Source organism: Podarcis cretensis (assembly GCF_951804945.1).
Source record: "Podarcis cretensis genome assembly, chromosome: 16".
In the NCBI taxonomy this organism is placed as follows: domain Eukaryota; kingdom Metazoa; phylum Chordata; class Lepidosauria; order Squamata; family Lacertidae; genus Podarcis; species Podarcis cretensis.
The window spans coordinates 29,395,319-29,410,250 of record NC_137186.1 but is presented as its reverse complement, the minus strand read 5'-3'; the positions used below and the strand labels follow the sequence as shown (position 1 = coordinate 29,410,250).

Below are 14,932 nucleotides of genomic sequence, written 5' to 3'. Positions count from 1 at the left end.
GGGGGGGAGTGTGAAGCGGTGACCCATGCCCCCCCTCCTGTGGCGGCAACCCCACTTTAGCTAATGGGGCCTCCTGCTGCCGCCGCGCTGCCAGAGCACGATTTCTGTTCTCATGCAGAAGCAAAGTTCTTAACCCGAGGTACTATTTCTGGGTTAGCTGAGTCTGTAACCTGAAGTATATGTAACCTGAAGCGTATGTAACCTGAGGTACCACTGTATAACATTCTTGTAAAAAAAAACAAGCAAACTATCACACGATTCTCAGGTATCCTGGCAGACAGGATTTCTGCTGTTGACCCGCCTACTATGATGTATGTATGACACTTTTGGAGTGGGCAATGTCAACAGTCTTTTAAGCTTCCTGCACACTTTTTGTTCGGGTCTCTCCCTCCTTGGAAGGGGAGGGGACTCTGTTGCAACAGGAAAATAAATATCTGCCTTGCCTTCCACTGGATCCAGCCTCCATCCATTCTTCTCTGACCAGTCATGAACTTGGGGGACTCAGAGTCCCGTGGGGAGTTGGGCAGCAAAAGCCAAACCCCCATGATTTACATCAGAAGGATGCAGGTGTCACGATTTCACAGTCTGCCAGACATAGATAGTTGACAATCATGCGAGGCAGAACGTTACCCTTGTGATACTTGGTGCAGTGCAGTAGTAAGGAAGGGAGCCCCCTCTGGTGCCTGAACCTATAACTGCATTCAACTTATCACCTCTCGCTTACAATCCTTCGGCAAACCTCCTGGGCAGTGCAGACAGATAAAAGACACTGCTTTCCATCTAGGTTGGCAAAATCAGTGATCTGAGGTGAAGGACACAGTCCAGCCAGGCAAACACATTTAAGGAGGGAGAAAAACAGGGCTGGTGAGGGGTGTGGCTTAGAGATGAATCCCAAGGACTGCGCAGGGCTGTATTGGGGCCCCAGGGCTTGACATTCCCCATCTCTGCCATAAACGTTGGGTCCATATATGATATAACTAGAGAGAACTCAGCCTACAAAGAATGGAAAAGATTTGCAGGCCCAGAAGAATCAGCTCTCCTTCCACGCATGATCCCCACCAGAGAAAGGTCCCTCCAGCATCAACATACAATGCGCTAGCAATTCCTCTTTCACAGCTACAGGTTTTTGTCTCACTTCCCCCTCTGACTGTGTCATTGTGGCCAGTGCTGTGTGCCGTCCCACCAGAGCAAGCAGTGATACTCTGCCTCATCCTGCACCTCTGCTCTGGCAATGGTTAACGTGGCTGTCTTGCCAGACACGGAGCCAGAGAAACGGTCCGAGATCCCGCTGGGCCTGTTGCTCCCACCGTAGATGATCAGCTCAGGGGTCTGGCCAGGTTTCTGCCGGTACCACTGTTGATGGTGAGTGTCCAATTTATCCCTTGAACAGGTGATTTGAGCATCCCGCCCCCGAGACACGGAGACGGATGGAGGCTGCCTTACTAAGGAACCTGCGAAGAGAAGGAAGCATCTCATCAGAAAGGGAGTCTCTGATGGTTCAAAAACACACACAGGCAAATGCATGTTTCCTTCGTACCTGAGCAGCAGTAAGTGAGCAGGGTGATGAGAAGGGAGGCCCAGAGCATGATGGGAATCTAGATCAGAAAACCTTCCCAAGGCAGGAAGGCACAGGGGGTTTACCAGCTCAGACCCTGTGCTCCTCTCTTAAGCCTCGCAGAGAACCTGTGACCCAGCCCCACATTCAAATCCTTTGCTTCCAAAAGCAACGCCCCCTCCTCCTACCCACACCAAGACTGTCTACAGAGTTAAAGCCTGGCGAGGGCTGATTCTGCTCATTGCATGCAGCCGCTCAGGTAGCAAGGGATGGATCAGTCAGTTTCGGTTCCTCTCTGTTCCTCATTTTTTCAATCCTGATTTTGGGTTGCCACATTTCTGCCTGAAGGACCCGCATCCTCCTTTCCATCTTCAGAGAAGGAAGGGGCATTGTCAGAGCTCAAGGATGCATTTCATTCAGGAAAAGGCACTCTGTGTATGAAGGAAGGGACAGTGAGAAGCAGTGGCGTAGCATGGGTTGTCAGTACCCGGGGCAAGGCAAGTAATTTGCACCCCTAACCCGTGGATTTGCGCCCCCTAACCCTAACCCCCAGATGTTGCGCCCGGTGCGGCCGGCCCCCCCTGCACCCCCCACGCTACGCCACTGGTGAGAAGTGTCAGCTAGGGAGAGTTCTGAGGGCCAGATTGAGATGCCTGGGGGGCCATATTCAGACCCCAAACCTGAGATTTCCCATCCCAGGATTAAACTCTGAACGATAACATGATGAAAAAACCACTGATGTATAAGAGCACTCCATTTGTTTTGTGAACTTGGAAAGATATGGAGGTGATGACTCACACGAAAGATTAAAATGTTGCCTAATTGGAACCTCCATGTCTAGAGGCAATATATCAGATTCTGGGCACATCAGGTTGTGATTCTCTTTGCTTCTGCTTCCCAGAGCCCTCTGGCTGGCTGGCATTGCAAGGGGAATACCGGACAAGACAGAGATGGGTCTGATTTAGCAGAGACTCATGTGCAGCCTCAGTCCCTATTGAACACCCATGGTTTTTATTACAAAATGCAAGTGGGGTGTGTGTGGACTGAGTATTGTAACGGAGTTGACATGTCATGATGGACTACAGGAATGATTCTGTGCAGCCATTATTCTACTCTATGTCTCATGACACTTTATCCATCGCCCCTTTCCATTATATGCAGGTGTTAAAATGTCACAGTCCCCCAGGCATAGGCAGTTGAGAAGATCTGTGAGGCAGAAGCTCACTGTCCTCATTCATGGTGCCGCTCAGCTGTAGGAAGAGCGCTCCCTCTGTTACCTGAAACGATAACTGCATTGTTCTTGTTGCATGTCTTCCAGTTCTCTTGAGAACCCTACTTCCAGTGAATGGATCATGCACTCTCTCTCCAAAAGTTTCCCCATTTCTGTGCACATCTCTTAGTTGGAGAACGACTTCACAACGATTCAGAGAAGTCCAAACTTCACGTAGGCATTTTTGGTTCTGGAGTTGTTCTGGGAGTTGCATGTTGGGTAGGTTCGCCTTTAAAAGCAACCAACTCAAACTTCTTTGGCAACCTGAGGCCCAAGGGGGTGTAACCAGCCCATGGCTTACTTTTGGACACACTAATGGTTTGTCCTAGAGCTGCCTGCTCTTTCTAAGTTCCTTCTTTTGTTTTGTTTTTTATAAATTTTTTATTAGGTTTTCACATTTTATAAAACAAAAACAAAAACAAAACATATATATTTTTTAACTCTTATTTTCATTACCCCCTTTCCCTGACTTCCCCCACCCCCTCTTCATACATCCCAATTCCAAAAATTAGTTCAGCAAGTTCTTATCTCCCATCTTTAACATATTATTGTTATTTTTAAACTTAATCCTTTTTACTTATCCAAATTTAATTTATCCAATTCTCTTTTAAACATTAAATCTTTTTTTTCTAAGGTCGACCTAATTACCCTTCCACGAATTTCTCCCTTTGTATTTTTGTTAATTATATGTCATAATGGCCAAATACAAAAATCATAAAATTTTGAAATTCTGTTCTCCCCTCCCTCCCTACCCCAGTTTCCATCCCTTCCAAAGAAATTATCCTAGCCCGGATTCCTCACATCAGAGGCCTTCAAGTCTCTGTCAGTCTCTCTCTGCCGATTTTGTTGGTAGCCCTTTTTGTTGGTCCTCAGGTCTCGAAGGAATTCTATCTCAGTCACATCATATTTTCTTCCATCCAAGATACTTAATAGCAGTTGCTGCAAAAAGTCAGTTGATCTCCCATACTCAAGGAGGAAGTCCCAATCATATTTCTTTACTCTTTTGAATTCCAATATTCCAAGTGCTCCCGGGACTTCCTCCTTCATCTTTCTCATCTTTCGCAGATTTGTAATCCAAAGATCTTCTTCTTTATTTCCTGACAATATGGGCTTCTGATTGATATTTTCCTGCACTTTTTCCATTCCTTCTTTTCTCTCCATCGGTTCCAAAAAAGTTTTTTCTGGTTCAGCTGCAGATTCCTTATCAGGCAAATACTTTATGCATTCAGCAGAGTCGTTTGTTTTGGAATTCAAGGTCATAAGTTCTTTGTTCATAGCCGTACTCTGCTCTTGCAGGATTCCCACGACAAAAAACATTCTTTCTATCTCTACCAGTAATTTTCCCTCTGCAGCCATTGTAATGTCTCTAGTTCCCCCTAGGGGGATTACAGTTGCTTGATAGTCCTTTTCCAACAGCCCGTTACTTTGTTGTTTATGACTACGTTGTTTCCAGCCACCTCAGTTCAAAAGCAACACTTTTAGTTCAGAAAGTTATTAAATAACAAAGTTCTTAAATTTTAGCCGCCCGTTTGACAGCTCCTTTGACAGCTGTCAAACTCCTTGTTCTTTTTCCTCCGGCTCACACACAGGACGCTCCCGGGTTCGGGAGGGGGGGGGTTTACACAAAAGCTTCCAAAACTCCTCACTTTCTCTCCAGCACGAAGACTTCTTCTGTCAAACTCATGGAAATATTTTTTATCTAACACCAAAAACAGTACTCTCCACCTTAGTCCACCGATCCTTGCTTTAGATCGTTTGTAGATAGGGGGGTGCGGACTTCCCTTTAGCACATCCCCCAGTTGTACCGAATTCAAAGATATAGATTTTAAAGTCCAAATTCCATTCTACTCACGGGTTATTTGTTTCCAGTCCGAATTTTGGGAAAAAAGTCAGCGCTGTCCGGCCATGGCACGCGGCTTCGCTCCACTGAAGTAGCGGTCTACTCTCAGCACCACGCCGCTCCCCGTACCCTCTCCGTAGCCTTTAAAAAGGCTCTTCGTGGGTCAGGGAGGGCGCTTAAAGGTGCCCACCGAGTCACCAAGTCCGCAGGCTTCCGCACCTGCGGTTTCTGAGGGTCCCCGCGTCGCCGGCACGGTAGGACCCGTCTTCAGCAGAGCCGATTCCCTCCGGAGCTCGGAGGGAATCCGCCATTAGCCGATCGCGCTAACCCGGAAGTCTAAGTTCCTTCTTTTGTCTTCGTTCTCTCTGTATTTTCCCTACTTTGGAAAGCCTTTCCATTTGGCCCCAGAATGCTATAAGGGAACACTGATGAGGAGGTCTTCACAAAAAACAACAACTCTGGGCCATCCATTGATGTAACGAAGCACTGTTCTTTGACTTGGTGCTCTAAAGATGCTTTGAGTTTGAGCTCCCATCAGCTCCAGCCATCAGCACAGCTGCAGTGCAGAACATGGGGAGGTTCAACATTTCTGGAGAAATATGTAGTGCAAAACAGCCATACTGTCTGGGGCTAATGGATGTCGGGGGCTAAAACCAGCTGGGCCAAGGCTGCAATGAAGCCTGAGGAACTTGAGCATGATGAGTTTTTGTTTCAGAACCTTAGCTAGCCGTATCACTGTGTAACGTGAAAGACCCACTTGCAGAATTGTATGCACCGCAGTAATAAACTGCCTCGTCCCCTGCCTGCACGTTGGTGATGGTTAAATTGGCCACTTTCTTTGGGGCATCATTGGAAGGAGATGAATTCCATGCATTGCAAAGTTAACCAAAGGTGGCAGCGAGTGAGTGGATGGAGGACTGAGGAAAGTGGGAGAGAAGGGTTTGGTCTCCACCTGAGCAGCAAGTGAGGAGAAGGAACAGAGACAGAAGCATCGTGGTAGCAGATCCAAATCAAGCTGCTCTTCCTCAGGAAGTGAGGATACGGGTTGAGCTCATTCCCCACATTTGATGTTCAACCTCTTGTTGGAGCATGCATGCAAATATACTTCTTCCTCATTGGTCAGGGAGGGACCGACATTCACCCACAGTCTTTGGTCAGAAGAATTAAAGCTGCCCATTGAGGCATCTTTTGGTCCCTGTGAGAACAGGATGCTGGATGAGATGAGTCTTTAGTCTGATCCAGCAGGCTGCGGGAGAGCAATCCTGAAGCCATTTTGACTCTCCCAATAACCTCAGATATTCTTCTGCAGTAAGGGAGGCAATTGGGGAAAGCCTTCCCTTTGTCTTTTTGCTTGCAAATCCTGTCTTAAGAGCATATTTGTGTATGAATAGAGTGAGCCTGTGACCTGGATTCAGGAATTAAAGTATTAACTATCACATTATTCTATTATTCTACTTAGCGTGGAGTGGGGAGAGTTTGTGAAAGATACTGTACATTGTCAATATTTCCCCCACATTTATTATGCTTTTTTGTGATATACATGAGAAAACTTGGTATACTTATTTGTATAACATTCTTGTTTATAAAACCCAATAACAAAAAAAACAAACAAACTCTCACATGATTCTCAGGCATCCTGGCAGACAGGATTTCGGCTGTAGACCCACCTCCTACGATGTATGTATGATGATTTTGGGGTGGTCTTTGGCTAAGGGGGTTGGGCAATGTCAAACTCTTTAAAGGTTCCTGCACACATTTGTTCAGGGTCTCTCCCTCCTTGGAAAAATAAACAGGAAAATAAATACCTGTCTTCCCTTCTACCCATTCTTCTCTGACCGATCATGGACTTAGGGGACTCAGAGTCCCATGGGGAGTTGGGCAGCAAAAGCCAAACCCCCATGATTTACATCAGAAGGATGCAGGTGTCACGATTTCACAGTCTGCCAGACATAGACAGTTGACAATCATGCGAGGCAGAACCTCACCCTTGTCATACTTCATACAGTACTGCAGTAAGGAAGGGAGCCCCCTCTGGTGCCAGAACCTATAACTGCATTGAACTTATCACTTCTTGCTTACAATCCTTCTGCAAACCTCCTGGGTAGTGCAGACAGATAAAAGACACTGCAAGTAAATAAACTGATAACTCCTTGTCCCCCTCCCCTTTTCAAATCACATTAAGACTTGGAGCGTTCTGGGCAAAAAAAGGAGCACACTGTTGCCATTTATCTCTTTGTTCACCTAATAACTACAAAATGACCAAAAATTAGCAAGACCCCAACTTCATAATTTGTAAGTAAGCATCCTGCAAGAAACACACATATTTAGCTCACACACATTCAGCTTTATGCTTGGCAAAAAGATTTTTTAAAAAATGAAAAAGAGGGTGGAAACGGGGAGAAGGGAAAAGGGAGTCTGGGAAAAATGACTTTGGCAATGTGAGTCCATCAACACAGAGAAAAGGGAAGCACTTTTGAGTCAGGTTCCCCTTCTGGTTTTATCACTGTGTGACTTGTCTCCAGACCAAGCAGCACAGTAATAGTCAGCCTCATCCCCTGCCTGCACGTTGGTGATGGTTAAATAGGCCACTTTCTTCGGGGCATCATTGGAAGGAGAGAAGCGGCTGGAGAACTCCGGTCCAAAATCTGTCTTGTCTTTGCCTATGTCCCGCAACAGGATAAAACTCGGGCTCTTTCCTGCTTTTTGTTGATACCAACCGAAACTTCCAAAGCTGTAGCCACTGCTGATTGTGCAAGAGATTTGAACTGTACCTTCCAGGGATGCAGACTGAGTAGCCAACTGCGTCAGGGTGATCTGGGCGAAGGACCCTGCAGAGGGGAGAAATGGAGATTTGTGAAGAAAGCAATAAGTGTTTGTTTGCAGTAACAGAAGTAAACCAACGATTCAGACCAGAATAATGTGGAAGGGGCACAGTTGAGTGGTCTAGCATGTGCTTTCTGTATACTGACAGCGCCAGGCACGGCAGAGGGCAGAAACCCTGCCAGTCAGCGCAGGCAACCCTAAGCTCAATAGACCAATGTTCCACCAAATATGAGATAGCTTCCTTTCTTCCTCTGTAGAGGACAAGAGCATGAAGGAAAGATTTTCTTCACCTGAGCAGCAAGTAAGGAAGGTGAAAAGGAGCAAGGACCACTCCATCCTGTCTGTGCTGTCCAGGGTCCTGAGGTCAAAGGCTCCCCCTTGCTATTCTCCAAGGTTCGCTCCCTCTCAAGTACCCAGAATGGGTCTCTCATGCAAATCTGCTGGCTCTTCCTCATTGGCTAGAAGCTAGAGTGAACTTGCAGAAGGTCTCCGTATCTACATGTAAGTGTCCCCTGCAACCAAACATTGCAGCATAGAGGGCTTTTCTTCAGAGTGCAAGCCAGCCACGCCTTTTTTGAGGCATTTCTGTTTCGTTCTGCTCACTGCTTCTTTTCTTTTTCTTTCTTTTTAATGAATTTTTTAAATTTTCTGTTTTACAATTTAAAGTACTCATTTTCACATCCTTTAGATATCCACGACTTCCCGTCTCCTCTTTCCATGGTTAATTTTATGTATCATAAATCCCTGGATATTTTACAAAAAGCATAACATTCAGTATTCCCCTATTGGTCACTGAAAACAGATCCTGAAGTTGAGGCTCTAATACTTTGGCCACCTCATGAGAAGAGAAGACTCCCTGGAAGAGACCCTGATGTTGGGAAAGATTGAGCGCACATGGAGAAGGGGACGACAGAGGACGAGATGGTGGGATAGTGTTGTCGAAGCTACCAGCTTTGACCAAACTGCGGGAGGCAGTGGAAGACAGGAGTGCCTGGCGTGCTCTGGTCCATGGTGTCACGAAGAGTCGGACATGACTGAACGACTAAACAACAACAACAACAATTCCCCTATTGCATCCATCAAAACTTATTTAAACTGTTGAATTTATCTTAATGCTGCCAGCGTTTTCAGCTGTACACAATTAGGTCCCATATATACAGTAAATGTTTTCCAATCTTCTCTAAACGTATGTTCTTCTTGTTCTCTTATTCCATATGCTAAGTCTGCAAGCTGCGCATGTTCCATCAGTTTCACTTGCCATTTGTCTTTATTTGGGACCTAGAACCTTAATTCTTCATCTTGAAGTTTTCAGAATCCACAGTGATTGTGGTACTTTTCTAAAACATGGCCTAAATCCATGTGGACCATAAGAGCTGAAAGGCAAGACCATCCACTGAGGAAGGATGTACGGGATGCAGGGCCAGTACAAAGTCCCAGTCCCATGAAAAGAACAATGCCAATGGGTAGTTGATCTCTGAGTGAACAGGAAGCCTCTGACAGAGTTGCTCATGTATGCCAAACGTGCTTCTGCTTCACTTCACAGCAGAGTATCAGGGTGTACAGGTGGTGTCTGATATAATAGATTTCTGCAAAAATTGGGAGAGAAAGGCCTGGCATCTCCCCCTACAGGGGAAAGCTGGGATAGCAGGCAACACAGAGGTTTACCAAAAATTAGCAAGATCCCAAATGCACAATTTGTAAGTAAGCATCCCGCAAGAAACACACATATTTAGCTCACACACATTCAGCTTTATGCTTGGCAAAAAGATTTTTATTAAAAAAATTGAAAAAGAGGGTGGAAACAGGGATAAGGGAAAAGGGGATTTTAAAAAAATAAACGACTTTGGCAATCCCACCCACCATTGCAACCAATGTTCTTTGACTACTATACAGTGGTACCTCAGGTTAAATACACTTCAGGTTACATACACTTCAGGTTACAGACTCCACTAACCCAGAAATATTACCTCAGTTTAAGAATTTTGCTTCAGGATGAGAACAGAAATCGTGCTCCGGCGATGCAGCAGCAGCAGGAGGCCCCATTGGCTAAAGTGGTGCTTCAGGTTAAGAACTGTTTCAGGTTAAGAACACATCTCCGGAACAAATTAAGTTCTTAACCCGAGGTACCACTGTACGTGATTTTGGCTTTAGGCGTGATTCCCAGTGTAACTGAGGCATCTGATCAAGGCCTGTATTTTAAAATGAGCTTAAAGATTTTCAAATGTTTTATGCCTGGCAGATAAACAGCTGCCTAAGTACTTTGGCAAGATGTTTATCTTCCTGAACAGGGCCCCCCTGATTTATAGCAGGAGACAAAATTCTCAAAGTTGTAAAAGGGAATTACAGGCTGGGAGCAAAGGTTACACTGACCCTACATATTACAGAATATAAAAAGCTGAAAAAACACAATTAAAGTTGGTAAATAGTAAAATAAAACCATGTGCCTCCCATCAGACTAGCCACATTTTCCTAAGGTTAAAGGGCAAGAGCTAATGGGAAAAGCAGCTGGCTGGAAAAGGGGGGGGGGTGTAAACTGAAGAGGCTTTTGAGGCTGTAAACTGAGTTCCTTTTTTTTTACTTTGAAAAGGCCTTTGCTTCTAAAAATCTATATATGTTATGTATGAAATATATTGGCTTAAATGTAACTATGCAAAGGATATAGAAAGTAAGAAATGTTAGATTCTTATGTTAGATTCTTATTTCATTGATGGTGTGTGAGAATGTGAACCCAAGATCTCTGTTCAAACAAAAATAATACCATGAGCCATCTGTTTTAGCCATCTGTTTTGGAGTGAATAGGGCAAAAGGGGCAAAAGGTGATCTGGTAATTAAGGTGCCTTGTCGAGGCAAATGTAAGATATATGGCTACTTGTCTGCCATTTATGGATAGAAAGAAATATAGCTCTTTGTCTCCCATAAAAGGTAATAGGAAATGGGTGTATCTTTTATGATTGGTTCTAGGAAACAGCCAGTAGGAATTTCAACCAGGCTGATTGGACAGAGGCAGCCAAAGGAGGAGCAAGGGGGCTGGGCTGAGGAAATATAAGTGCTGGCCATCAGGGCTGGAGTGGGCAGAGCTTTGGTAACCATATACCACTGTGCCTATCATTTATTTGTCTGACAAATAAATTATTATTTTAATTTCTATTGCTGCGTTGAATATTTCATTCCAGCTAAGCGTTAACCACAAGCAGGGTGCTACATAACTGCTATGTAAGTTGCGGCCTTGTTGTTTATATAGAATCATCAAATTCAAATTCATGAGAACCTTGGCAAATGTGCTTTGTGTTTGTTTTTTATTTTCATGTTGGAGTTGCTAAGAGACCCTGATTCCCCTCACAGAGCTACAATTACCCAGAGTTCCCTGGGATGAGGGATTGACAGAGTTAAAAAAAAAACCCCTCTGAAAATTATAGCTCTGTGAGGGGTATTAGGGTTTCCTAGCAATCCTCAGTATGCTTAACAAAGTACAGCTCCCAGAATTCTATGGGAGAAAGCCGTGACTGTTTAAAGTGGTATCATAGTGCTTTACATGTATGGTGTGAATGTGGCCTATGACATACCCACCAAGTGCCCCAGAAAAAAGAAACATCAAATTTTTTCACGTGATATTGCAGTGACCATATTGTGTATCCTGGTTTTAGACCTGAAAAAGTTGGATGGTATGCTGTGACTCGAACAGCATTAGGCACAGATCAATTTAAGCTCTGCTGTAGCTCCAGCTTCATTCCCTGGGGAAGGTTTTGTCCCACTTCCTCATGAGAAAGTATCACGGTGAAACAAACTGCCGATACTATAGCGCATTGAAGAGTCATAGTCAGCCTCGCCTTCACCTTGGACATTAGTGATGGTTAAATAGCCAATTCTTCTTCTCTCATATGTGGTGGACTTGTAAACGGGTAAAAGAGTACTGAGAAATTATCCATAATGAATTGAGAAAAAAATGTTTTAAATACTTCCCCCCCAAAAAACCAGAGTCCTTTCTGTCGGGGATAATACAGACTCAAATTCCAAGGTGTCAGAAAAGGTTATTTATGTAGGCTACTACTGCGGCCTGTGTTTTGTTAGCCCCTAAATGGAAAACGAGCGAGGTGCCAACTAGTCTTGTTCAGGCGCAAAACAAATGATCCTTTATCCTCCGTTACACAGTTTTTGTCTCAGTTCCCCATCAGAATTTTTCACAGTGCAACGAGCTGGCACTGCTAGACCACATGTTACAATAATAAACTGCTTCATCTTCAGCTTGAATGTTACTGATTGTTAAATAGCCAACATTCCCAGAGACAGAAGCCGTGAAACGACTGGGAATTCCTTCTCCCCTGCTGCCGCCAGCATAATGCACATAGCGAGGGACTTGTCCAGATCTCTGTTGATACCAGTAAATAGTATTCACGGTACCACTGACGGTGCAAGAGAGTTTAGCCGTTTGTCCTGGGGATATAGACTCAGAGATGGGCTGAGTCCAAGGTGACTGGGAAATGACCCCTTTGCAAACAAACAAACAAACAAACACATATAAGCTCAATATATTTTATGTGCTGCTGAATATCAGAAAAGCAGCTATTTGTTTATTTCCTTCCATTTACACACCAATTCCTATAACATACCGTATTAGCTCGAATATAAGCCGCTCCTTTAAAATTCCACAGGCACTCACACCTGTTCTGTTTTACCGTATGTCTGTTTCAGCAGCGATATCGTAAAAGCCCATTTTTGTAAGGTCGTGAATTTAAGTCGCACTTTAACTTTTCACGGTTGGAATTGGGGGGGGGGGGAGTGAGGCTTATATTCAGGCCAATACGGTATCTCGAAGTGATTTAACAATTTAAAAAACCAGCAGCAGCAATAAAAACCACTTTAGAAATTCATATCCAAACAATCAAAACAATTTCATATACATGCACAAAGTCTATCTATCTAGCACAGACAGAACTTCCACTTGAAAGGCTTGTTGGAAGAGGGAGATCAAATAGACAACAGAGATGGCCCCTAATATTTAGCAGGAGGGAAATCTAAAGTTTAGGTGCCACCACACGGAAGACCCTGTTCCTATGTATACAGACCAGATCTCCAGTTGAGTTGGGATCTGCTGGAGTCCCTGTCCTGAAGAACACAGAGGTCCATTGGAAGAGATGGGAAAATCTTTTAGGTGCTACGTTCCAGTCGTAGGGCAATAGCACAATACAGCTAGGCTAGTTTTCTGACCTTTGGGCTGCTGTGAAAGTGAATTCACTACACACTTACCTGAGAAGTAACTGAGAAGAGCAAGGAAACACAGAGATTTGCACATGGTGAGATGAGTTTGCCTCTTTGAAGCAAAATGGTAGCAATGAGACTCAATCTTCCTCCCCAGGAACCAAAGCTGAAAAAGGATCTGTCATGTAAAGTCATTGATGCCCATTGGCTTTGCTTGAGATTCCCCGCCTCCTTGAAGGAGGCGTGATATTCTAGGCCAGCCAATGAGCAGAGATGCTTATTTTTTAAAAGGAGGAGAAAGGCCCTTGGCTTTGTCTAAATAAGTCCTGGGATTTGAAAATGTAAGAACACCTGAGTCAAAGCTAAGGGCTTATGCATGACCGGAGCAACACATTTCCCAAATTTTTGCACCCCAAAAGACAGTGGAAAACAATGAACAAAAATGAACAAAAAATAATGAACAAATGCAGCTCCAGTGAAAGGAAACAAAAGTGAATTCATACCCAATGCACATTCATAAATATTGTTCCATCTCTCTTTGCCACCAGAAGGTATAACTGTATGGGGACATGGGTGGCGCTGTGGTCTAAACCACTGAGCCTCTTGGGTTTGCAGATCAGAAGGTTGGCAGTTCGAATCCATGCAACAGTGGTGAGCTCCCACTGCTCTGTCCCAGCTCCTGCCAAGCTAGCAGTTTGAAAGCACGCCAATGCAAGTAGATAAATAGGTACCACTGTGGCGGGAAAGTACCGTATTTTTTGCTCTATAAGACTCACGTTTTCCCTCCTAAAAAGTAAGGAGAAATGTGTGTGTGTGTTATGGAGTGAATGCAGGCTGTGCAGCTATCCCAGAAGCCAGAACAGCAAGAGGGATTGCTGCTTTCACTGCACAGCGATCCCACTTGCTGTTCTGGCTTCTGAGATTCAGAATATTCTTTTTCTTGTTTTCCTCCTCCAAAAACTGGGTGCGTCTTGTGGTCTGGTGAATCTTATAGAGCGAAAAATACGGTAAACGGCGTTTCCGTGTGCTCTGGCTTCTGTCACGGTGTTCTGTTGCACCAGAAGCGGTTTAGTCCTGCTGGCCACATGACCTGGAAAGCTGTCTGTGGACAAACGCTGGCTCCCTCAGCTTTAAAGTGAGATGGGCACCACAACCCCATAGTCACCTTTGACTGGACTTAACCCTCCAGGGGTCCTTCACCTTTTATAACTGTTAAGAAGTCACCACATTTCTTCATATGACACTAACTCAGAGCATAGCTGAACTGGAAGCACCAGACATGTAGCCACACGTAGTGAACTTCACTTCACGTCACAGTTTTAGGGGGTGCAGATAGCCTCTGACATGCCCATATCTGCCGAATGTGGGGGGAAAGTGGACCGACATCCCCCCTAATGTCTCAAGCTGGGATAGCAGGCATCATATCAGCTAATTACAGCAACCTGAATACTAATGGTACCAATAGGAAATCAGATGTTGTTTGTCAATGGCCCAGTGCCTTTGAGTAAGACTCGGATTTCCAGATGTTTTTGCCTGATAATGGCTTACTCTTTAAATTTTAAGTATTTCAGGTATTTATTTATTTATTAAACTTATTCCACCTTTCCTGCTCTAAGGACCCCAGGGCAACAACAAGTGATGAAACAAAGCATTTTAAAAGCAATTGCTTGCTGGGTCATACTGACGTGGAACAGGGGCTGGAATCAGATGTCATTTTAGTTCTATCCAACCCTGCTATTGAAAAGGCTTAAGGCTCAGAATGAAGAAAACTCTGTGGTGAATCTAAACTCCTTTCTCTGAAGGAGGAAACATGAATGTTTTTGTTTCATTTCCCCATCAGACTTGATCACCGTGTAACACATTGCTGAACCAATCCCCACAGTAATAAACAGCCTCATCGTCAGCCTGGGTGTTGGTGATGGTTAAATAGCCCATATTCCCAGAGAGGGAAGCAGTGAATCGATCAGGGATCCCTTCTCCCCTGCTGCCACCATTATACTGCACAAAGCGAGGGGCTTGTCCAGCTCTCTGCTGATACCAGTAAATATAGCCACGATTGCTGCTGGCGGTGCAGGAGAGTTTAGTGGTTTCTCCTGGTGACACAGACTGAGAGGGGGGTTGGGTCATCGTATCCTGTGAAATCACACCTTTGGAAGATGGAAAATGAAAGGAAAACATTTAATCTTGCTTCTGCTTCCAGATATGAAGGAAGCATTATGATAAATGCATAGCATCTGTTTGCAGTTCT

At 44.6% G+C, this 14,932-nt stretch overlaps 1 protein-coding gene across 4 annotated transcripts in view; it reads right to left on the bottom strand.

The window, feature by feature from the left end:
• The window catches only part of LOC307204974 (immunoglobulin lambda-1 light chain-like), a 181,748-nt gene that overhangs the window by 150,818 nt on the left and 15,998 nt on the right, over window positions 1-14,932 (bottom strand). Inside the window, exon 2 of one of the 4 annotated variants that reach the window (XM_079957214.1) lies at window positions 14,546-14,831. The exons of the other annotated variants lie outside the window; for them this stretch is intronic. Within the exon in view, the coding sequence (XP_079813340.1) occupies window positions 14,546-14,831 (286 nt within the window). The remainder of the gene's footprint in view (window positions 1-14,545; window positions 14,832-14,932) is intronic. 4 annotated transcript variants of the gene reach the window in all.